The 26,502-nt window shown below is 37.7% G+C and overlaps 1 protein-coding gene and 1 long non-coding RNA gene across 2 annotated transcripts; both read left to right on the top strand.

The window, feature by feature from the left end:
* Positions 1–2,339: 2,339 nt before the first annotated feature.
* LOC133881146 (uncharacterized) lies at positions 2,340–10,913 on the top strand. Its single transcript, XM_062320101.1, has 5 exons — positions 2,340–2,452; positions 6,665–6,786; positions 6,909–7,350; positions 7,534–9,637; positions 9,819–10,913. Exons 1-5 carry the CDS (start codon positions 2,340–2,342, stop codon positions 10,911–10,913), a joined length of 3,876 nt encoding a protein of 1,291 aa, XP_062176085.1.
* A 9,224-nt stretch (positions 10,914–20,137) lies between these two features.
* LOC133881429 (uncharacterized) lies at positions 20,138–24,153 on the top strand. The gene is made up of 3 exons (XR_009902510.1): positions 20,138–20,165; positions 20,405–20,527; positions 24,055–24,153. It is a non-coding gene; the product is annotated as an uncharacterized LOC133881429 (long non-coding RNA).
* The last annotated feature ends 2,349 nt before the right edge of the window (positions 24,154–26,502 follow it).

Raw genomic sequence — 26,502 nt, 5'->3', positions numbered from 1 at the left:
ACTGTGCGGTCCATGATTTGGGCTTGGAGTACGCTCCTCTCTTCCCCCTGTCCTCTGGCGGACCCTGCGCTGGGAACTGACTGCAGACATGATTCTGCACAAAAAGACCAACAAGATTTTACCAAAAAATAGTCCAAAAATATGCTTGTTAGGTCATGATAAAAATTGGGCAGAATAACAACAGTACAAAGGACTTTTGCAAAAATAAAGATAGAAAATATCACAATTTAGTCCTAAAAACATCATCACAAATAATCCCAATATGGCAGAAATAAGCTTCTCATCAACACAAAACATTCCTAAAGAAACCAACATTCTAACAATTTAAAAAAAAAATTGAAGAGAAAAAGGTTAAAAAGAATACCTGGAATGTGAGATAATGCACAAAAAGACAAGAGAAGGCAATAAAAATCCAAAAGCTCACTGGAAATTATGCACAAGATTCCAAAAAGGAGATTGTGGTGGGGTAGGTTGGAGTATGCGGCAATCAAGGGTATATATAGCCTCTGTGGGGTCTCCGTCCGGACAGTGTATTAATGCCGTCCGGACGCGCGCTGCCTCAGAAATGAGCAGACTGGTCACGCGCGTCCGGATGATTAATCTAACCGTCCGCCCGATGCTGGCAGGGCGCGTCCGGACATCAACAGGTCTTGTCTGGATGACTAAGCTCCATCCCCGTCCGGACACCAAGGAAAGACTGTCCGGACACTCCACACTGAAGCATCAGAAAACTGAGGAAAATTTACAAAAATCAAATTTTTCTCAAGTCAGTTTTAGAACACGCATGTATAATCCACTGATAACACAATCAGAGAACATCTCAAAACTAAACAGAGATATATAAGAGAGTTGAGAGTTCAATCAGCACAAATCTGTTCCTGAACATACAAAATTCAAACAGTCAACTCAACTCATGCAATGCGTGTGTGTGTGAAGACAAAAACCCACAAGGTATGACTTTCGTTGACATGACAGAGAGCAACCAGATTTCCTAGACAAGAGAGAAAATCAGTGAAATTAGTCAAAAGTCAAACCTTATAACTTACTAGGGCCTAGCCACCCTCATCTGATACACTCCCCTTGAGATGCAACACCTAATTACTTTACTTGTACCATTAAGGACAAAGTAAATTTTTACTTGCTCGTAAAGGGCAAGGCATATAGCAATTTCAGAACATGAGCAATAATTATAGAATTTAAAGCACAAAATTCACAGATTGTACTGCTTGATTCTTATGAAGCTGCAATCTAGAGGGAATGCCAGAGTTTTTAGGTTCTAGGTTCAACTAGCATGTGGTCAATTTGACCATCTTTTCAAAGACTTCTTCTCTTATCCAAGATCTCTAGAAACAGAGAGTCAGAGAAGGAAAGATGTACCTTTAGGGGAGTCTTGGATAGTGTACATTTTCATCGCATGAGGAAAGAAGCTATCCTACTTTTGCATAAACAGGAAAACACTTGGCAGATATAGTCATAAACTTTCAATTATATCTAAGCAGAGTAGATTAATGCGCACCGAATTGAGATATCAGGAGAAAACACATACGATATCTAACATGCCAAGAGAAAATAAAGATCCTGCAAATTCTCCCCATTTTTTTTTATTTAATAAGAAAATGCAATATGGAAAGGACATCATATGCAAGGCAAGATCAAACCTATGAATGCTCAACGATGCCAATACAGAAAAACAGTCGCTCAACCTGCTTTTTTTGTCTTCCCCAACAAATACCTGCAAAATTCTCTCAAGAGAAATAAAGGGCAAAGCAAAAACAATGGTTCCTAGATTGCATACAAGATGTAACAAGTAAGATATGCAATCAAACCTGATGCCATAGGATTAGGAACCAAATCCTAGGCATAAGCACCTGATCCTGCTAAGTGAGTCTGTTTCCCCTCATGGGGTGACTGTCCTTTTTAACCCAAGCCTGCCTTCCTGTGGGTGATTGCTGGTAGGACTGCATCATCCACTCCATCATGCTCTGCATCCAGATAGGTGGTTCACTGTGGTATTGACCTTCTTCCACCTTCTGAGGCCTTCTAAATTGCCTGGATTTGTTCTTGAAGTTGCCACTGTGATTGGCTGGTACAAATCGCTGCTGAGGCCGCTGATGCTGAGATGCCTGAACCCTAAGAGCATGAGACCAAGGTGCTTGATATTGATGCCTCGGTGCTTGTCCCCATGGTGCTTGGTAAGGTGCCTGATGCCATGGAGTCTGATGCTGGGCTGCAAATCTAGTGCCATTATTAGCCTGCTGAGGTACTTCTTTCTTGGCCTTGGCTTTCTGAGCTTTCAGGAGGGAGCACTGAGGACGAACATGCCCACTTAGGCCACAGTGATGGCATATGGGGGCTCTTCTGATGGAATAAGGCTTCTGTGTGCCTGGAACATCATCATTGAGCTTGTCCTTCTCTTTATCTTCAGTAGTGGGAGCAGGCTCTGGGACTGCAGGTTTCACAAATACAGTCTTTAAAGTAGAGGGAGCATCATAAGAGGAAGCTACATATCCGAGACCGGTCTTGTCAGTTGGGCTCTTCTGAATTGACAGCATACGAGTCAGCTTCTCATCAGTGACTCTCTTAAGCTGGAGCTGCGTCTCTAGTAGCTTTTCCTCAAGTTCTTGTATCCTGAGCAGCAATGAACTCTTCTCAGTCTGTAAACTGTTCAGATCATAGAGGTGCTGCTTACGACCTTCCCTCAGCTTCTCATACTCTATGTAGAGTGTCTTGTAGGCCTCCTTGACCTGTTCCCCATTATCACTATGCTCTGAGTAATAAGAGTCCTCTTCTTCGATGAGCGGAGCCACAAAGGCTAGAAATTTCTCTGACTCTGGAGCTTTTTCTTCTGACTCATCACTGAGAGTCACATTGTAAGCCTTCCTTTTGCCCTTCTTAAGATTCCCGCAATCGGCCTGGATATGCCCAAAGCCTGAGCATTCAAAACATCAGGGTCCTTTGGGATCCTTCTTCTCTTGTTCCTCAGGTTCAGCTTCTCTGGGAGGTTTCTTTACTTTTTCAGAAAACTTCTTTTTGAACCGATCATCTTTCATCAGTCTTCTAAAATTTTTGGCTAACATAGCCACAGCTTTCTCTTCATCCTCAAAGTCATCTTCAGATGAGGCTTCTACCTTCTTCTTGGAAGCCTTTAGGGTAATGGTCTTCAACTTCTTGACCGGGGGCAGAGACAGCTCATATGTTTGAAGAGATCCCACCAACTCTTCAATCTTCATCTCCTTAAGATCCTTGCTTTCCTCAATTGTCGTTACCTTGATCCTAAAACGCTCGGGCAAAGATCTGAGAATTTTTCAGATGAGTTTTACACCTGAGATAGGCTTCCCTAGACTCACCATGGAGTTTCTCAGGTCACTCATCTTGGAGTAAAACTCTCCAAACGTCTCATCTTCCAACATCTTAATTTCTTCAAATTTCAAAATCAACATTTGAAGTTTGTCAGATTTTACAAGTTTTGTGCCTTCATGTGTTGTTTCCAAAATTTGCCATGCTTCTTAGGCTGATTTGTAGTTTGAAATTTTTGCAAATTCAAATGGAGAAAGTGCTTGGCACAGAGCATGGAGGGCTTTTTCAGTTGAAAGACGAACGGCTTTCTGTGGGACTAGTTTTAGTTTTGTATCCTCTGGTTTAATCCAACCAGTTTCAACAATACTCCAACAGTCAATAGATTTCAGAAAGAACCGCATACGTGCCTTCCAATAGCCGTAATTCGTACCATCAAAGGTAGGAACAGTATTAAGAGTTTGAGACATTATAAAAAAAAAATAGAAGTAAAAAATAAATGACACTCAAGAAATTAATCTTCTCAGAGTGTACCAAGCTCTGATACCAATTGAAAAATGAAATTGACTTCTACAATAAATAACAAGTTTGTGCACAAAGTGTTAACAAAAATAAACAATGCGGAAAATAAACAACAGAAGAATTTTTGTTAACAAAGTGGAAACTCAAGATGAGAAAAACCACTCCGAGGCAGCCAAACCCAGGATATCCACTATTCAGAAGACAAAGCTAGATACAAAGCAGTAACACTCACATACTCTTGATGCAGTGGTCGTACCTTGCTCTCTAATGTGTAACCCAACACGAACGCTTCCCAACTAGGTCTCCTACCTGAAGGGGTCTTCAATGGAATCTTTTACCTTAGGGCCAACCCCTAAGATAGACTTCAGTTGTAGCACAGTAACAGCACACTTGCAATGGCTTCAAAGGAAACTAATCAGCTTGACAATCTCTCAAAATAACTTCTCTGAGCACTAGTGGAATTCAATACCAAATTCTTGCAGTTCTCAATGCCCAGGGGCCTCTATTTATAGGCTGAGGTTCAAATGGGCGATTGCACTAATATATGCGGACGCCGTCCGGACGGTGGACATGGGTCGTCCGGATGGACAATTGTGAGACAGATTTTTCCAAAAATTTCGCTGAGAAATCTTTCCTATTTAAGAGTCGCGTCCGGATGGTAAGGCACAGTCGTCCGGACGGTCGCACGTCCACTGCAAGTAATTTCCATATAAGGCTTCACGCGTCCGGACCATGGAGGATGAACGTCCGGACGGCTAATCTTCAACACGCAATTTCCATATCTACTATGCCCGAGTCTGGACCATGATAGGCAGTCGTCCGAACGGTTGAAGTCGAATCCGCAATTTCCTTAACTGTTGAACGCGCGTTCGGACCAAGGCTGATTGACGTCTGGACGGTGATATTTGAATAGCGATTCTTGCCTTATGTATGAGCGCGTCCGGATGGGAATCCACGTCGTTCGGACGGTTGAAGCAATCTTCCCTTAAATTGAACTTGGAAAGAATTTGAAGCTGATCGATCACTGAGAGGCGTCCGGACGGGCTGCTGAGACGTCCAGAGGGATGATGCTTGGTCTGTCGGGCGTCCAGACGGTATGACACGTCGTACAGATGGATGGAACAGTAGACAGATGGGCATTCGGACGGGATGACACGTCGTCCGGACGGCTGACAGGGAACAAAAATCTTCTGACTTGAAATCATTGCAGAATCTTCTGAAACACTTCTGAATAGTGAAATCCCTATTAAAAAGCATCTTTACAAACAAGTGATTTTGTCCAAACACAGAATAAGGCCAATCACGAACTAACAATGTGCTAAATCAGGTTATGAAGAGGAAGAATATCAGGACTATTCAGACCCTTAGATGGATCCTGATACTGGTAGCAATAGCAATAGCAATAAATGCGAGAATATTTACTTCCATAATCTCATCGTTTCATTTTTAATTAATTCGCAATAAATGAACTAGAATGAACAGTGCAATAGCAGTAAATGCGAGAATATTTACTTCCATAATCTCATCGTTTCATTTTTAATTAATTTGCAATAACACGGGATTTCATCCCATAGAGCTGAGAAATCTTTCGCTTGTAAATTCAATATTCAATGGGATGAATTGCATCTCGACGATATCGAATTGGAGCAATATCATGAATAACAATATCTGAGCTATCAAATTGATTCATCGTCGAGAATTAACTAGTATACCATAGGAAGATCTTTTATTCATCAGCAATGTGTGGGCTATGTTTGGCAAACCACTTTATTTTTTTTTTCTTGAAAAAATCAATTCTAAAAACATTATACTTTTTATATCATATCAATTTTTTTTTCACTTTTTTAGATCACATCAATTACTTTTTAACAACTTTTTTTTTTCATTTCTTTATAAAAAAAAAAAAAGAAAAAAAAACGTATTTTTACTTTATATCCCATCAATTATTACTATTTTTTTAAAAAAAATCCACATGCAATCCAAATGTGGAAATGTACCTGGCTAATAAAACAACCAAAAGAACTTTTTGTAGAAAACTTTTTATAATATATCCCACGTTTCTCTTTCTTTTCCACCCTCGCTCCCCTCTCTCCTCTTTTCTTCTCTTCTTTTTCTTCATTTTGATGAGCCTGTGAGCTATGAATTAAGCAGCTGAAATTTTACTCGTAGTTATAAGGGTATTCAAATAGATTCCTCTTAATTTGTACCCATTTTATTTTTGTATACATAACCATTTCGTGAAGCCTTTTAAGAATATCAAGTCGCTTATTTGACTAATTTTTCTTAACTTTTGTTTATATTTTGGCACTGTTGTATTTCGTTTTGAGATTGTAGTTGAGCCGGGGAGCTCATCCCTATTTCGTTTATGGGATCGTTCACTCTCTCTTCTTTTCGGATAGGAGTGAGAGTTAAAGTAGGAACGGAGCCATAAACTTTTATGAGCAGGAACCAAAAAAATTTATTGGTACGAACTAGTAGAGCATTTATTTTTTTTATTTTTTTTATTTTTTTTGTAATTGAGGGGGGGTCATGGCCCCTACCGACCCCTGCTACCTCCGTCGATCCTCCTTTGTAACCCTTTCCTTAATTAATTGAAAAAACAAAAAATCAAAGCCATAAGTGCATATGTGTAATATATATATATATATATATATATATAGGTTTGTCCTTGTAGTCATCACTCCGCTCAAGTATATCCCTTTTTAAGTCTGTATTATGTATTTATTCTACCTTCTGTAATTGTGCCTCAATATGTAGCCAATTTTCCTGCAGTTAGTACTGGCCATTCCCCTCAGGAAGCCTTTTCTTCTAGAGTTGATTTAAATACTATTCCATTACCCACTCGCAGGTTTTTCAGAGCACTCCGTGGAACCCGAAGTTCTAATCCTACTGCTTATGATAAGGATGATGATGCTGAACGGGATGATCAGATTATAATGCAAGCTGAAGAAAAGGGGGAGGACCAGGATGGTCTTCCTCCCCATCCATGAAACTCTTAGCTTGGAATTGTAGAGGGTTGACTCGTGCCTCTGCAATCCGTAGTCTAAGAGTTAAAGTTAAGAAGTATTCTCCTGATGTTATATATTTGTCAGAAACTAAAACTGCTCCTGCTGTTGCTTGTAAAATTATGAACGACCTTGGTTTTTTTTGTATGGCCCATGTTTCTCCTGTTGGTACTAAAGGAGGACTTTTGTTAGCATGGCGCCTTGGTGTGGAACTTGAGTGTTTTATTACCAATGTGAATACTATAACTGTTTGGTGTTACTCGGATCCTGTTAATAATCCTTGGTTGCTTACTTGTGTTTATGGTTCCCCAACATATCTTAATAGACAATATTTTTGGGATAATATTATGAAAATTGGAGATAGATTTTCTGGTCCATGGATTTGCATTAGAGATTTTAATATGATTTTGGATCAATCTGATAAGTTTGGTGGATTGCCTTACGCCACTTCCTCTCGAGATTTTTTTAGAACCTTTATGAATACTTGTGGAATGATTGATCTAAGTTTTTCTGGAAACCCCTTTACCTGGTCTAACCATAGAGAAGGTAGACATCTTATTAAATAGAGATTAGATAGGGGTGTTGTTTCTAGTCAATGGTTTGAGTTATTTCCGTCCCACTCAATCTGTCATTTGCCTGCTATTACTTCTGATCACAATACTCTACTTCTAAATACTGTTTCTACTCCATATTCCCTGCCTAAGCCTTTTAGGTTTGAGGAATTTTGGACAAAGCACCCTGAATGTAGATCAGTTATTTTAGCAGCTTGGGACTCATTTTTCAGTGGTTCTTCTGCTTTTATCTTAGCAAAGAAACTGAAATCTACAAAACAGGCCTTGAAGATCTGGAATTATTGGTTCTTTGGGAATATTCAAAGAAATATCAATTCTATTTCCCAACAAATTGATGATATTCAACAATCCAATTTCTCTTCTCACTTGCATCGTGAAGAAATATTTCTTAAACAGGAGCTGGATTCTCTTTATATTCAAGAAGAATTATTATGGAAAAGTAAATCTAGAGACACATGGCTTACTTGCAAAGATTTGAACACAAGATATTTTCATATGTCTACTTTGATCAAAAGAAGACGTAATGCAATTGATTTTCTTAAGTTGCCGTCTGGTGCTTGGGTTTCTGATCGAAGGAATATTGGCAACTGCTTTACTGATTTTTTTCAACAGTTATTCTCTTCATCTTTGTCTGATCCTCCTGAGGAAATGCTTAATCTTTTTGATAAGGTTATTTCGGATGAAGAAAATTTAGTGCTATGTTCTATTCCTTCGGAAAAGGAAATTTATGAAGTCCTCATTAGTATTGGTGCAACTAAAGCCCCTGGTCCGGATGGATTCACTGCTTTATTTTATCAAAGATACTGGAGTATTGTCAAAGAGGTGGTCTTAAATTGTGTTTGGGATTTTTTCAAGAAGAATCACTTATTGAAAGAGCAGAATCACACTTTCATTGCGCTTATTCCAAAAAGGTTGGGTCCCTTCTCGGTTAATCATTTTCGACCAATTAGCCTTTGCAATATTATATATAAAATCATTTCCAAGCTCTTGGCAAACAGATTCAAAATTCTTCTTCATCATTTTATTTCTCCAAATCAGTCTGCATTTGTTCCATCGAGAACTATTCATGATAGTTCTATTTTAGCACTTGAATTGCTTCATACTATCAAATCTAAAAAGGGAAGAGGAGGACTTATGGCAGTTAAAATTGATATGGAGAAAGCTTTTGATAGAATGGAATGGGGTTTCTTATTGTCTATCCTCATTAAGCCGGGTTTCAATTCTATATGGATAAACTGGATTCGTATTTGCATCTCCTCTACATCTTTTTCCATTCTGATTAATGGATCACCTTTTGGGCTATTTACACCTTCTCGAGGTCTGAGGCAGGGGGATCCACTATCTCCTTTTCTGTTCATTCTTGGCACTGAGGCTTTATCAAGAATTCTTCAACAACAGGAAAGTCTGGGAATTCTCAAAGGAATTAAGATTGCAAAAAATTGTCCTCCAATTAATCATCTTCTTTTCGCAGATGATTTAATTATTTTTGCCAAGGCAACTTCGACTGAGGCAATCTCTATTAAATGCAGTCTTGATTTATTCTGTTCCTGGTCAGGACAAAAGGTGAATACTGGGAAGTCTTCTCTACTTTTCAGCAAAAACACCTTGAGCTCAACAATCCGTAGTATCAAAGGTATTATCCCATATAAAACAACTTCTTCAACTTCCTATTATTTAGGACTTCCATTCATATTTGGGAAATCAAAAAGAGTAGCTTTTCAGCCTATTTTGGATAAGGTGTTGAATAAGATTGAGCGCTGGCGAGCGAAGACTCTTTCTCAGGCTGGTAGAACTGTGCTTATAAAAGCTACTGCGGCTGCAATTCCATCTTATGCAATGAGTACTTTTATGCTCCCTGTTTCCATTTGTAAAATGTTGGATAGAAGTTTTAAAAATTTCTGGTGGGGATTTCCTAAAGATAAATCAAGAAACCTTTCTCTTAAATCCTGGAGTTCTATTTGTTTGCCGCGTAGCCAAGGAGGTTTGGGTATTCGAGATATGAAATCAACTAATTTAGCTCTTATATCTAAACTAGGTTGGAAGATTCTAAATAATTCTGATAACATTTGGGTGCAGTTCCTTCAAAAGAAGTATATTAGATATGGGAATTTTCTTACTTCCCCTCTTTTTTACTCGGCATCTTATTTCTGGAAGGGGTTACAGAAGTGCAAATCTCTTATACAATCAGGTGCTTGTCTGCAAGTTGCTGTTAACTCTGATTTTGAAGTCTGGACAACACCATGGGTACCTACTTTACCCTATTTCCTGCCTCTACCAAAATTTCCTCATCAACGGAATTTGCCGGTTGTATCTCTATCAGATTTTATTATTCCGGGAACTAATCAATCAACGAGCTCTTAATCAGACTTTTGATAGTCCTTCAGTACAAGAGATTGTTAAAGTCCATATTTCTTCTTCATTTCAGACTATGTACTTGTGGATTTCTTCAACCTCAGGTCAATTCACAACAAAATCTGCTTATCAAGTAATCAAGAGCAACCTGCAAGTTAATTCCCCTTTGCCTGGAACTTCTTCTAATTTTTGGAAGAGTATATGGAAGTTAAATCTCAATGATAGATTGAGATTTTTTATCTGGAAAATAGCTTGGAATATACTTCCAACTAAGGAGAGATTAAATTCGGTGTTTTCATCTACAGATATTACTGTCTGTCCTTTGTGCAAATCTGGAGAAGATTCAATCCACCATCTATTTTTTAATTGCATTTTTGCAAGAGTAATATGGCAACACTCCTACTGGCCAATTGACTCAACGACTTTCCATTTTACCAATATGTTGGATTGGATTAAAGTACTTATCTCACCTGGATTGAATCTCAACATTCCGAAAGAAGACCATCATCGTTTCCAAATTTTTGCATCAGTAACATGTGATACTCTTTGGTCTTCTCGCAACAAGGCTTATCATGAGAATCTTTCCTTTGATGCACTACAATTGTCTAGGAAAATTTTGAAAGTTTCACAAGAACATATGGTGGCTTGGAAATCAATTTCCCAACAAATTGAAGAAAAGTGGATCCCTCCACCACCTCAATGGTTCAAGATCAATTTTGATACAGCCATTAGAGATACTTTTTCTACACAAGCTGCAGTATGTCGAAATCATCTGGGACATATCATCAAGATACACACCAAGACTAATTCTCCATGTCAACCAAATGAAGGTGAAGCTTTAGCAGCAAATCTTGCTGTTTCTTTGGCTAATTCTCTAAATATCCAAAGTTTTATTCTGGAACGAGATTCTCAGATTGTTATTCTAGCTCTTCAACATCCAGATATTTCACAAGATTGGCGAATCTCTTCTGTCATTCACAATACCATTGACTCTATCCCAGCTGATTCATCCTGGTCAGCAAGGAAGGTCAATAGAAGTGCAAACTTCTGTGCTCATTATGTAGCACATTGGGCCGCAGCCAGGGTCACAGCTGGCAGCATTCCCACTTATCCACCCCCTATTCCATCAATCCGAATAGTTAGTGGGAAGGATCCTCCTTTCCATTAGTTTTTTTATTGTCTTGGATACTTTATTATTATGTCTTTGTTCTGGGTTTGTTTCTGTTTAAGCTTTGGTATGTCAAGGCTTTAGCTTGTAATTCCGTTTTCAAGTATCTATAAAAAAAAAAAAAGAAAAAAAAAAGTCTGTATTATGTGGAAACGTTTAAACGCAGCCATAAAGCTAGCGCGTGCTTTATCTTTGGCCACAACGACATTTTGTTTGACAAAATAAAGTATCTTAAGACACCCGTTTGGTTGCGCGAGTTTTTTATATTATATTTTATTATATTTAAAATAGTGAATATAAAAAAAAATATATATATTTTTTGAAATTATATTTGGATGGTTTAAAAAATTTGAGACAAAATTAAAAATTTTAAATAAAACTTGAGTAGAATTTAAATTTAGCAAAACAATCCAAACATATATTTCAAATATAATAAAAAAAAAAAGGGAAAATTATAGTTTAGCCCCCTAAATTACCACCTGTTTTGCGCTTAGCCCCACAAACTGCCAACACTCCGACTCCGGCCTACCAAACTACCAAAACCTTTGATAAAGGCCCCATTTGGCGAAATATCTCCATATTACCCCTGCCACGTGTCATTTTTCAATTAAAAAAAAATTAAAAACTAAAAAAACTAAATTTTTATTTTTATTTTTATTTTTAAAAAAAAAAAAGAAAAAAGAAAATATGGGGTGGCTGCCGAGCCACCCCCTTGGGGAGTGGGGTGGCCTGCGAGCCACCCCAAGGGGCCGGGGTGGCCTGCGAGCCACCCCAGAGGTGGTGCCGGCCACCTCTGGGGGTGGCTTGCAAGCCACCCCCGAGCCCTAGGGGTGGCTTGCAAGCCACCCCCGAGCCCTAGGGGTGGCTTACGGGCCACCCCGAAGTCCATTTGGGGTGGCCTGAAAGCCACCCCTAGGGCTCTAGGGGTGGCACGCGGCCACCCCAAGGGGCCGGGGTGGCCTGCGAGCCACCCCCGAGCCCTAGGGGTGGCTTACGGGCCACCCCGAAATCCATTTGGGGTGGCCCGAAAGCCAGCCATAGGGCTCTAGGGGTGGCGCGCGGCCACCCCCAAAGGCCGGGGTGGCCTGCGAGCCACCCTAGAGGTGGCGCCGGCCACCTCTGGGGGTGGCTTACGGTCCACCCCGAAGTCCATTTGGGGTGGCCCGAAAGCCACCCCTAGGGCTCTAGGGGTGGCGGGTGGCCACCCCCAGAGGCCGGGGTGGCTCGCAGGCCATCGCACTCCCCAAGGGGGTGGTAGCCACCCCATATTTTCTTTTCTTTTTTTAAATAAAAATATAAATATAAATTTAGTTTTTTTGAGTTTTTATTTAATTGAAAAATGACACGTGGCAAGGGTAATATGGAGATATTTCGCCAAATGGGGCCTTTATCAAAGGTTTTGGTAGTTTGGTAGGCCGGAGTCGGAGTGTTGGCAGTTTGTGGGGCTAAGCGCAAAACGGGTGGTAATTTGGGGGGCTAAACTATAATTTCCCCTTAAAAAAATGTGTTACCTAAGTATGCCCTCAAACATGCGTGTCGTTGAATTCACATGATCACTAGTACTATATATTTTTTTTTCTAAATTTTCCAATGTTTTCCTTGCAATCAAACATACGTAAGTTTATAATCTTAAGTGTTCTATATAGTTTAAGTGAAAGCTACTTAATTATCTGTATATAAGTTATTGGTACTCTTTCATTGCAAGCCAGTTTTTAATTAAGAGTGAATTCTATTTAAATTTTGTATTATTTGGTATCAAAGTCGACTTCCACATAGAATATGGATTTAGACGCAATTCGTTGAGTATCAGATCAAATGGTTGTTGATCACTTTGTGGTCGAGTTACGGAGAGAACAACATATACGCTGGATTAAAATGTTTTGGTACTAATTATGCATAAGTATATATAGTTTTAAGTCGAATACTGATAAAAATTGCAATCATCGAGCTCGTCAATATCAATAGAGTGGGTCTTTGTAGACATTAGTGCAGATCATGATAGTATGTTATGATTTTAAGTACATGTCTTAAGTACAATATTAACCATATATATATATATATATATATATATATATATATATATATATATATATATATATATATATATATATAAACTTTTAAACACTCTTTCCACCTTAATAATCAAAGAAGGGCCCCTTATAAAGAGAATTTCTTACTAATATTCGTCTGCATGTGTCGGTGGACAGATCTCACATTGAAGGAATCAAATATGATTGTGATCGGTTGTCTAACATTTACGAACCGTTCAAGTAGCATTCAAACATGGGAATCCAATACAACCGCATTCTTTTGCGCAACTCGAAGTTGATCCACAATCCGCTCATCCATGAGGAAGGGAAAAGAATGCTTGGATTTTTTGTATTACCGATGTTGTCTTAGGCATTTTGTTTGGTGTTAGATCTAGAATTAACTCTTGTATGATTTTCTGCCTTCTCCCGTAAATAAAAGGTTGGTTAGACCTTGGGGTTTGTCAACGATGTCTTATCACTGATCAAGTGATAATTTTCAAGGGCTAATATAGAAAGCAATGAAATTTTATCACTTTTGGTAAAGACAGTGTGAGATACTGGTATGAAGAATAAGCACGTACAGCCCAAGACACTATAAAAGGCCTTGAGAGGCTTATTAAATCATTTTATTCTGGAAAAAACATGACTAAGGTTTCAAAAGGTATATTTTTGTCATTCTTTTATTCTTCCATTTGGTGAATTTCTGAGCTAAAACCATTGAGTCTCTTTTGCTCCTAATTGCAGAGAATTGAGGAGAAAAAGAAAAAGCCTCGAGAAAGATTTAAAATCTAAGGTAACAAAGTCTAACAAGAAAATCAGTATACAAAAGTGGGAATTTTTTGGCCAAAGTGAATGCTTAGCAGATGGAAGTTGGTGGAAATGTTACTGTCAAGTTAAATTGGCCACGACTTAATGTTGAGTAACAATTTTATTAGATAGAGGATATGCCTACTGCATACAGGATGCATAAAAGAAGTTCAACTACAGATCTTACAATCTAAAATTTAGAAAATCTTAAAATCGACGGAAGTTGGAGTAAATTGGGCAAAAAGGAGACCAAAAAGATGATGTCGGGAGAAGATATAACAAAAGATATAGTCTTCAGAGAGTAAATGGCAATATGGCCCTAGAAAGGGCTGGGAGGGATATAAACATCCATGTCACCAGCCCCAATTAATTAGGAACGTAAGGCAATTCAACTTCCAATATGATCAGCCCTTCATCCCTCGGTAATTCAAATACAGAAAATTAATGAGAATCAACCAATCATGAAAAGCATGGATAAACATTAGATTCCAAGAACGTGTTCCCCAATCCTTACAGAGTATAAATAGGAATGCACCAAGTCTTCTTTATCTTCATGTACAGGAAGTGAGACTAAAAGTGAACAAAAAAATATACCAAAAGCCCATAAGCTTGAAATAAGGCAACATTCTATAATAAATATCAAGCTATCAGCATTACTTTAAAATGTCAAAACTATTAGCACTATAAAAAAAATCCTCTCCCACCAACATCCAACTAAACCAATCAAAAAAAATGTTTGTCCCAACTATATCTTTTGGCTTCTTGATCTTGTTTAAATCACATAATTGGAGAACTTGCACGTTGCCAGTGAAGAACTTGCATGTTCCACTGGATACGAGGCTTTATCCTGCATCAACATCATAAAGGAAAAAAATCATATAAAAGAAAACAACTTATATTCTAACATAGCTGAATGCTATATCATGCAACGTAACTCTCCGAACATAAAGAACATTGAGACTAGTTAAAAAATAAACAATCTGTCAGTCACACTAAGAGATGAAAATCTGATCTAAAATTGGTATGTAAATTTGAGACCTTAAGATGGGTTAATTCTATCACATTAAAGTGTTATTGTAACACACTGAAGAATGAATTAGGCAATCTCAAACAAACAATAGATGTTTTCTTTTCCTCTTTTGTAGAAAATGATTATCTGAGTAGATGTCAAAAATCAGATTTTTCATACAAATTTTTTTTTTATTTTTTTATTTTCACTTCTCCCAAAAAAAAAACATTAACTTCAAAATATTCTTAATTTTTTTTTTATATCACATAAACAATTTTTTATTATTATTTAAATAAAAAAAACCCCACTACAATACAATTTTTTCACTTTTTCATATAAATTTTTTTATACTTTATATCACATCAATAACTTTTTACTACCTTTCATAATAATAAAAAAAAATTAAAAAAAAAAAAAAACAAAAACAAAATCGCCAGAAGTATGAGGGGAAGGAGTTGCCAAACGGTGCCTTAACCTTTATGTCATTTAGGATGTTTTTCATTGTTTCAACTAAACACGACTTTTTAGAGTTTTCAATGAGTTGTCTTCTCCATCATAAACCTTGTTAGAAAGCATTCATGTCTTAGTCTTACCGATATGTGATACCCAGGTTACTGACAACATTTACTATTTTTGATTGGAAAATATATATATATATATATATATATATATATATATATATATATATATATCCACCAACTCCACGTCTGATGTACTACAAAAAAAGTAGCATTTAGAGACGTCTCCACAGTAATGCAATTTTTGGCAGGTCACTAACGTTTTAGTGTCATTTAGATTTTGGCACGTCATTAAATTTTACATGTATTTTTGTATATTGAAATTTAAATAATTAGTGACGTGTCAAATTTCACACCTAACTAATTATTGACCTGTCAGATTGACACGTCACTAAATTTTACGCGCACTTTTAATTTTTTTAAAAAATATAATTTGAATAAGTAGTGACATTTCAAAATTGCCAAGTTTGACGCGTAACTAAATTTAGTGTCGTGCCAAATTTACCGCGACTCTAAATGGCTAAACCTCATCAGAAAGGCACAAGCTAGCTGCCTTCCTTTTTCCTTGCCCCTACCCCCCCCTCCCCCATCCTCTTTCCCCCCTTGTTTTTTTTTCTTCCTCCTCCCGACGCCCCTTTTCTTCTTCTCTTCTTCTTCCCTCTTCTTTCTCTTCTCCCCTGCTTTTTCTTTCTTCTTTCTTGTCTTCCGTTTATTTTTTTCTTTTCCTCTTTCCTTTCCCCTTTTAATTCTGTAATTCTTTCTCTATTTGCAGGTAGTTTTAGACATCGCATTAAGCTCAACATGAGGTAATTTCCTTTGCTCTTTACATTTTGCTTCTTTTTCTTTTCTGGTTGCAAAGAAATCTTGAAACAGTGTTGATTTTTGGGTCCTCTTTTTTTCTTTTTTTCTTTTCCTTTTCTTTGATTTTTGTATTGAATTTCCTGGTGTTTTTTGCATTTCTTGTTTAAGCTGTTTTTGTCCAAAAGTTCAGATTTTTTCGGTTTTCATATGAGATTTTGGGTTATTGTCATTGAGAATGGATTTATGGGGTTTGATTGTCATTTGTTTGTAAAGAGAGGGTTTAAAACTTTCGGTATTAAACTTTCATCTTTTATTTTTTTTTAAAAAAACATAAAATTTAAATTTAGTGAAATGTCAAAAATTGATGCATTAATTAGTGACGAGTCAAGAATTGACGCGTAACTAAATCTAATTTAGCGACATACATTAACCACGTGGCAAACATCTCCCTTTTTGCCCGTAGCTCAACCCACGTCAATTTTTTTCCTTTTTTCTTCTTTTCTTTTTTGTAGTGTGTTATTCCTAGGGCTGAGCAAAACCCGCAGAAACCCGCCCCGCCCCGCAGAAACCGCTCCAACCCTCCCCGCAGAGCCCAAAACCCGCACCCATGGGGCGGGTTTTGGGGCTATTTTTGGCCCCCCGGCGCGGTGCGGGGCGGGTTGCGGGGGGGACCCTTGAATTTTCTCGGGTCCCCGCCCCGCATGTCTTGAAAAAAAAAAAAAAAAAAAAAAAAAGAAAGAAAAGGGGAAAAGAAAGACGAAGTGTAACTCTTCACCTTCGGTCTTTCTTTTCCCCTTTTCTTTCTTTCTTCTCACTTCTCACTTCTCAGTTCTCTTCACTTCAGTGTCTTCAACTCTTCACCTTCGGTCTTTAGTGAACGACGCCCAGCTACAGAGCTGCCCACGCCACGACGCCCACGCGGCCACGCCCAGCTGCCCACGCCGCACCCCATGACGCCCACATCCAGCTGCCCACGCTCACCGGCCACCACCCACAAAGTCGCGAACTGCTGGATCTCTCAGTCTCGACCTTGACCCAACCCCGACCTCCGGCGATAGAGAGAGATCTGGCTGGATCTCTCTTTCTCTCACCCCGACCCATACCCAACCACATGCGACAGAGAGAGATCCGGCCGGTGTGCGTGGGTTTCCGGCCGGATCTCTCTTTCTCTCACCCCGACCACCTGCGACAGATCCGGCCGAAATCTCTCTTTCTCTCACCTCGACAAAGAGATCCGGCCGGTGTGCTCATTTTGCCGGTCGGATCTCGATTTAGCTGGGGATTTTGTTGTGAATCTTCTGAAGAAAATGTTGTGCTTCATCCCCGCGGGGATCCCCGCATACCCGCGGATCCCCGCCCCGTTCATCCCCACCCCGAGCCCACCCGCCCCGCACGGTTGCTGGGCATTTTTCGCGGGGCGCGGGTTCCCTTTGGGGAACCCGCACGCCTGCGGGGCGGGGGCAAAAAAAGCCAATCCCTGCCCCCCGCCCCATGCTCACCCCTAGTTATTCCTTCATTTTCTAGACATTTCATTAGAATGTCTTTTCCCAAACAAGTAAAGCACGTCAACCAATATACGTTTTACTTCAACTTACTCTATTAGGTCCCATCAATAGAAGGCTGAAGTACACATCTCATTTATCTTACATTAATTATATGCCAACAGAAACAGATGCCACATCTCGCATTTAGCTGGCATTTACTACTTCACAAAATCGTTTGTTCACAAAGTTACCACTCTAGTCTTTGGATAATGGTTTTTAAGTCATATTGGTGTACATAAAGTTTTACATCAAAATACATAGGGTGTGGGGCCATGCCTAGGCTCCCAAGGCTCAAGATTTTTCCCAAAAAGAAAAATAAATATATATCCTTTAAAAAAAAAAATCAAAATTTTACCTCTATTTTTTTTATTATTATTATTATTTTAAATTTGTACCCTCCAAATCCCAAATATTGGCTTCACATCTGCCCATATATGAAGAGAATGTTAGTTATGGTGAAAAAGGATAGTGCCATCAGAGAAACAATATGTGCAGCTACAACCATTGGTTTCAACTATTGTACTAGTGAAAGAATATCCATTACAAGCACAGCTCAACACGATCACCACGGAAATAAATAACAATGGTTATTCCTTTGAAGAAGACAATAAAATTGAATGGCATTGAGAAAAAAATATTTGGAGAAATTTTTATGGAATGAGGCGAAGAGGAAAAGTCGTGTCTTAGTGTTATCTACGTAGATTTTTTCAAGTATCTTTCATTAGAAGAGCTGTGTGTGACATATCGCAAAAAAAGCTTGAGGACGAGTTTTTTTCAAGTGGGGGTGTCTGATGTGGGAAAAAATTTATTAATATTTTTAGTGAAAACGAAAATAGAAAAGATGCCAAAAATAATATTGAAGCAGATCCATTTGATTAGAAATTTACCTGTTCGCAGACAATGGAAGTACAAAAGGAAAGACTTGATTGTTAAGTCAGGATTTTATTTTATTTACTTACTAGGACTAGATTTGCTTTATTTATTTTTACTTTTTAGGATTAAGTTTACTATTGTTACTAGGAATATGTTTACTTTTATTTATTAATTTTATTGGCTACATTATATTGACAAAAATACCACCATATCAGTGTACTGTTATAACAAGGATGCCGTAATTATTCGGAGTCTTCCAAAATATTTAGAGCCTATTTTTCCAACTATGGAAAGGCTTTAATATAACAAGTACAACATGTCGGGAATACCATGAAGGTGTTTGAAGATCATTTGAAGACTATATCCAAGATTTAAGGGATTAGGTGTAATCTTATAAATCCCGTCCAATTAGAAGGACTCTATCCCGAGTTCTCTGGCATAGACTCTTATCCCACAAAACGTGGAATAAGAGGCCTTATCTTAGTATGGAACCAGCTGATAAGTAGTGTGTTACCCGAACTGGACTCCGAGAAAAATAAGTCTAATCCCATGTGATCTAGGGATCAGCCTCCTAATACAATTACATCACAACATTTAAATAATCTCAGAACTGTATGCCTATAAATAGGCTATTGCCCATGTATATAATTATTCTCTAATCTTTGAATTTAGCTTGTTTGAAATACTCTCGAAATTGTCCATAAAAAACTTAGTTAAGCATCGAAGTGGGGTCGGTCGGCACTCCCGACGAGTTGTTTATTATTTTGCAGATCTTGTAGAAAGTGAATTATAAGGCGACACGTCACTATATCGAAAACTGTATCAACAACTTCAGTGAACAATTTGTAAATTAAGCCAACTAAATGGATTTTTTTAATTAATTTTGAAACCAGATAGCAATTTATAATTTATGCCAACTATAAGAACTAATTGTACAATTTTTTCTTATTTTAAATGGACGGTTTAGATTATTAAAATTGTGGACGGACAATTTCAAAGAAATTGATGTGATCTTAATCTTACCATTAGACCGTCAAATGCTAGAAGATGTTTACTGGAGCCCAAGGCCCAACTGCCCGAAGGCGACCAGGTATGGTAGGCCCCTTTCTGCAATGGGCTGACACGGTGGACTGATCTGGTCGTTGGTGAGTACTCCACTACTCCAAGTGCAAAAACACGATAGTGTGATTACATAATTAAAAAATTAAAAATGATCCAAACCCCACGCGTCGTAAGTAAAATTTAGTGCCCAAATGGTTCAGTTCATCCGGACCGTGCATCTCAAGTGGCCCACATCCTGGAACTTGGGTCCCACTTATAATACCTGGCGCAGATTGAAATGGATAATAGTACGTGAATAGCAACCGCTTCACCTTCCTCTCATTGTCCTCTCTGTCTTTCATCTTCACTTCTGTTGGAGATTCAAGTTGAGAAAGCCAAACAGATTCGTTCAACTTCAACATGAGTCTACTGGGTTTTCTCAAATTTGCGCTGAAATTCAATTCCTTCACGTTCTTGCATGGTATGCATTTCGATGATTTATGATAGTCAAGATAGTAAAGTTTTAGTTTAGAAAATCTGCGATCATGAAGAAGTTGGGCTGTCTAAGTATGCTCTGCCTTTTGTTTGTGCTTTACTTGCAGGCCTCTCTTTGCTTTGGGGTATCCTCTGTAAGTCTCTCTCTCTCTCTCTCTCTCTCTCTCTCTCTCTCTCTCTCTCTCTCTCTCTCTCTCCATGTTGATAAAGTAAAGCTCCTTGTTTTCTGGTTATCCGAGAAGAATGCATTTTCCTTCTTGTTTCAACTTTGATTGATGTTATATTACTTTATAGCTGGGTGTGTTGAATAAGTTTGAAGTTGTAATTTGTTAAATGGTTTGGTGAATTAATGAAGATGATATTTGCTTAACAGATGTGCTTCGATCCGAGCAATTGAGAGTAATTCAAATTGGGAGACTAAGAAGTTGGTTACATATTGGATTTCCTTCTCTTTGGTTTCACTCTTTGAGCATTCTTTCGTGAACCTCCTTGAATGGTAACTCTATTGCCCTTCATTCCTTTTTTTTTTTTGGTGGAGCGTGGGTGTAAATTTATTCAATTTTGCTCTTCGTTTTGTCTCTGGAGATTTTTCGAGTTTGGTTGCTCATCATTTTATTTAATCCTTGGAAAGCATGATTGGAAGGAAATCAAAATGCTAAGATATTCTATTGTCTTGGTGCTTAAGAAAGGCAGCCACTTTTTAAGTGCTCATAATCTGACCAGTAGTAACAGTCTAAAATTTAGGAGTTTGTGACATTAAACAGGGGATATCACTAATTATTCTAACCACTAAAAAATCACTGTAGTATCTGAGGTGAATTTGGAGCTTGAAATTTTGCCAAATCCGCTTACCAACAATTGATTCACAAGGATTTGCAGCCAGAGTTGACAGCATGAACACACATTTTTTAATGAATATTCTTTGATCAAATCTAAAGAAGTATTACACGTTTTTCAGGTGCTAAGTAACACAATACACACACACACACACACACACACACACACACACACACACACAAAACATATATATATATATATATATATATATATATATATATATATATATATATATATGTTTCACGCACGTAAATAGTTTTGTTTAAGTTTATGTATATAGAAGTAAAGTCAATTATTTGTAGGATACTTACACGACAGATAAGAACTTATTGGTTAACTAAGGAAAAGATATTGAAATTGCAAATGGGAGAAACTTTTAAGAGATTTTTCATTAATAATGATCCCAGTGCATGGTCATTACATTAATAGTGGGGCTCTCATCAATGCTCGATTATCATTGTGGACAAAGAGATTTGGTTACTAAGCATTCAGTCAATGATTTATTTAAGGATATGTTGCTAAATAAAATATGATTTATTGAAGGAGGGAAATGTTGTTGGAGAGAATCAAGCAATGGTCAATTAACTTGTTGGTCTTCTTTCCATGCAAAGCTGTGGGGTTCCATGATTAGAAGATTCAATGCTTGCATGAATTTGATTAGGGGGGGTATGAGCTGGACATGCATGCTTTGGGCATGAGCCTAACATTTCAACCCCTTTAGATCAACCTTGTCCTAGAGGTTAGAAATTTGGAAAGGGTGTCTGTAGGGATTAATAAAGATTAGATTATATGATAAGGATAGAAATCCTTATCATAAATTAGGATTAGATTACCCTAAATTTAGGGATTTTATGAGGATTGGATTACTCCAAATTAAGGGATTTGATTAGGATTTTATGAGGATTGGATTACCCTAAATGAAGGGATTTGATTAGGATTAGATTGGATTTGAATAAATTCAAATAATTTGTAAGCCTTCTGTACACAATCATATTAATCAATAAAATCACAATGTAGCCCTATAGGGCTCTGCCCTAGTGGTGGACGTAAGTGTCTAACACCATACTACCTGTAAAATCTTTATCTCTATTTTCTCTTATTCCTCTACTCTCTTTATATTTCCATAGCCTTATGAATTTCTTCAATAGGTGTTGCTTCCTTCCTTGGTTTCAGCGACGGAACCGTTGGCATCGGCAAGGAAGAGTGATTTTTTGCTTACACTTATGGTCGACCACCCAACTATTAGTCACAGTTATAGCACAATTGCTTCGGCTTACATTCCACTGCTTCAATGGTTCAATTGGTGTAAGATGTTTAATGAGAGGTAGAGGTGCAAACGATTCAAAACATGGTGTTGGTTCAGTCAACGGCTTGATAGGTGGCAAGTTGTATGATGTCATCTTGCTGCTCTACTTTTCTTCCAACAATTGGGCTAACCCGATTGTAGGGAAAAACATCTTTACGTCGAGCCCGGTGTCATCTTTTAATTCTCCAATGAAAAAGCTAGCCAGAAAATATTCACTTAGCCTTGAGACCTCATCAACCAGCCTTTCAAACTCCCTCTTGTAGTCACGCAAATTACCCATCTAACGAAGCTTGGTCAGTGACTCCGCGTAATCCTAGTACTCTGTTGGACCAAACCGAGCATTGTGACCCTTGAAAATTTGGTCCAGCCCGAGGGGTTGGTAGTGGAAGTTATCCATTAATACCATTTAAGGGCCGCTCCTTCTAAGTGGAAGAAAGCTATCCGCATTTGGTACCGTGGCAACATCTGGTGGTACTCGAAGATTTGCTTAGCTTCGTAGACCCACCTCGATGGCTCTCTGTCGTCGATACAGGGAAATTTGAGCTTACATTTGGGATTGAGCTTGGTTCGCTTGGGTAGTGCTTGTGGGGTTGCTCAGTTGCTTAGTTGGCTGTGGATACTCAACTGATTGCAGTGGTGGTAGTGCATTAGGGTGGGCTTCGTTGCCTTCGAGCGCATGCATTGAATAGTTTCCGACAAGTGATTTTACTTCAGATGGAGGGACATTAACTCTTGCTATTAAGTCTTAGAACTGTTCATAAAGTACATAAATTCTTTCTCCATTTTTTGTTGTTGCTTGAGGATTTGGACTATACGCAGTGGACTAGGTTGCTCTAATACCAAATGATAAAAACCAACCAATAAACTAAGAGAATGGATAGATATTGCAAACTAGAGAACTTTAAAATATTTTCAATTTAGAGAACTAAGGAAAAGAGATTGAAATTGCAAATAAGAGAAACTTTCAAGAGATTTTTCATTCATGATGATCCCACTTCATGGTCATTACATAAATAGTAGGGCTTTCATCAATTCCCGATTGTAATTATGGAAATAAGAGATTTGGTGACTAAGCTTTTTCAATCAATGATTTATATAAGGATATGCTGCTAAATAGGAGGGAAATATTGTTGGAAATGATCAAGCAAAGGTGCTTGATCATTTTGGTCTTCTTTCCATTCAAAGCCGTGGGCTTGCATGATTAGAAGATTCAGTGCTTGCATGAACTGGACTTGGGTGTATGAGCTGGACGTGCATGATTTGGGTGTGGACCTAACAGCGACACTTCAGTCCACTTGTGTCCAATGCTCCTTTAGATACTAGTGAAGTAATGCAACAATATTTATGTCAAGTCAAAATTGTGCATATAATGAGGGTGTTATGCATTATTGTTTTCAAGAAATTCATATACGCTTATTAGTTTTTCATTTGTTTTTTCTGGATATGATTTTTGGGATATGCCCAAACAAGACTCAAACATAGAATAATAGATGCTCATTAGCAACTTGAGACACATATATAGCTATGTCCCCATGTCAAATTTCTTGAAAATTATGGGGTTTGATACTCTACATCTGCATGATACCTGGTCTTGTCCGCAAGTATTAGAGTGAAGTGAAAATTTGTGAAATTCAATATCATTTTCATGTTCATGGGTACCAGTTAAAGCTCAAAAAGGTTGGGCTTCTTGAATTTCAGAATTCTTCCCCAATGTGTTTGGCCTTCTCTACTAAATCTGATCAGGGCTTTCATTCACCATATTTTATTTTAGTAGATGACTTGACTAGATTATTCCTTTGCCTTTTCTTTATGTGTTTTTGCAAATACATGTGTATGAAATGTCTTGTTTATATTTTGCATTTATCATTTTTAATTGCCAGGATACAGTTCTGGCCTCATATTAAGTTAATGATCATCTGCTTGCTGGTTATATCTTACTTTGATGGCTCCTTTTATGTCTATAATCACCTTGTTCGTCCATACCTCTTTATCAACCCCCAAGTTATCGTTGATGAATTCAAAAAGTGGATGGTGCTTTTACACAAGAGAGATCACTTTCTAGCTGAGGCAGAGAGATATATCAAAGAGAATGGACTTGAAGCTCTTGAGAAACTCATTGCTAATGAGGTATGGACTACATGGTAATTAGGTTTGTCACTGTGTTAGAGACCAGATAAGAGTGTGTTGTATCAGGCTTTTACATAATCTTTTTTGTTTGAAATAAGTTTTCTGTCTCTCTCTACAATTTGAATTTGTCTTTTTTTTCTTTTCTTTTCTTTTTTTCAGCTTAAAACCAGAAAGCCTAATGTTGATGTGGAAGAAATCAAAGCTTTTGCAGCTACAGAAAAGAAAGAAGTGGAGTGGGTAAAAGCTTTTTAATGTCGCTGATGCAACAAGAACGTTAACTATGATTCTTTGAGTATATTCTTTTGCCATCAGTTATTGGTTTTAGTCATGAGTGCAATGATGCATCCCAAAGAGTGTGGGACAACATTTTTATCTCACAATTATTCCATAATGCTGACATGGCAGGCTCAACCAATTCTTGAATTTTTTTTTTTACAATGAATGATCCAAAGATTGATTGGGACTGTCTCGTCAACATTGTGAGATAATTGTGAGATAAAAATGAGGTATCCAGGATTACTCTTAGCAATAAAGTGTTGACTATTTCAACAATCATTGATGGAGTCTGTGCTTTCCTAAATAAGTTGATAGTGTCTTGTTGAAGAAGAAAAGATGTGAAGAATGTTCTTATGAGAAATACACAATTCTATTTACTTAATTTCTTAAGAGCTAATCTCCACTCTTTTCTCTTGATGCAATCACACAGCAACGAACCTGATACTATGCAGAAGGATAATGAAGCTGTGGAAGTATTAGAGAAGAAGGAAGTGCCTGCAGCCAAGCGGGTAGGGTTTCTATATTTTTTCAGCTTCATGGAAATTTCTTGTGGAAAACCCAATATTTTTGAGAAGGGTACTAAAATAAGTATATGGAGATAGGTCTTTGAATGCTTAAAAATTTTGGGTTAATGACATGGAGCATGCTTGGACTATCTAGGTCACATTTTTATTTTTGTTTTTGGTTCTTTTGGTTAAGTCACTAGGGAGGTGGCAATGAACATATATAGCTAATTGAAAATTGGCATGACATTTCTGTGGGGCTTCGTTTGAACCTGGTCAATGTTTAGAATACTAATGGAGCGTAAAATCATAGTTTTGTTAAGAGTAATGCCCTAAAGGAATAACTTTTTGTATCATTGGTTGGTAATGAGTTGTCATCACTATCTGCAATTTAATCGTCCATGTTTATGTGTTTTTTTTTTTTATAAGTAATTGAAATTCATTAAATTGCAAAAGGGTGCATCCAAGTATACAGAAAGTATAAAAGTGAAACACTTAATCAAAAAATGTTTATTTTTTAAATTAGAGATCTCTATAATGTTGATTATGGATCATATATGTTGCTTCAGTCTGTTTTCTTTTTAGCAGTTGGGTTTCTTATGCTTTTTCAACAAATAGGGTGGAAATAACAAAACAACAACTTTGCTTCTAACCCGTCTTCAGTGTATTTGTAGATGGTTCAAGTAGAGCCTAACCTTGATCAGACTGATAACAGAACATCAGCCACTATGGAGATTAAAGGACTAGATGTGGCAGTTGCAGAAGCCAAAGAAGTTCCTGATATACACGTGTCTAAGGAAGTCCAGAAAGAGTGGACTTGTGATATATGTCAATTAACCACTACAAGCGAAAAAACTGTGAATATACTGATATGAGTGTGACTAGATTGGCATGCTTTCAAGTGTTTAAGTTTGAGTTGGGTCTATCTTTTATCTTAATGTTGTTAGTGGTTATCTCTATCTTTTATTTTCAAGTTGTTAGTAGTTGGGTTGCTAGACAATTCTATCATTTTAATTCAAATTATAAGCTGTTGGGATTACTTCGTAAGTTGTGGGGGATTATTTGAATTTAGGAGTTGTTGGTAGAATCAGTGATCGTGTGATCGCTTAGGATAGTTATCTCTAAGTATTATTTTTAAGTTAGGAGTCAAGTTGTATTTTCTATTTAAAGAGTTGATGATGGAATAATAAAGCATGCAAATTTAATCCCAAACCTTGTGTTTGAAAAGGTTTAGGTTCCTTCAGAATCTAAAAGGTCTAGGTTCCCCTAGAATCTAAGGTCTAGGTTCTCTTAGAATCTAAGGTCTAGGTTCTCTCAGAACCTAACAATCTATCAAAATAGGTAGGAAGAAGAATCTTGATTCAGCTTCTTTTTCTGTTGAAAGGCGCGTTACAAGATCCGTTACGATTCACGTAACAAATT

The sequence above is a fragment of the Alnus glutinosa genome, chromosome 11, assembly GCF_958979055.1.
Source record: "Alnus glutinosa chromosome 11, dhAlnGlut1.1, whole genome shotgun sequence".
Classification (NCBI taxonomy): domain Eukaryota; kingdom Viridiplantae; phylum Streptophyta; class Magnoliopsida; order Fagales; family Betulaceae; genus Alnus; species Alnus glutinosa.
Note: the sequence above shows the minus strand (reverse complement) of the source record. Positions and strands in the feature narration are given on the sequence as shown.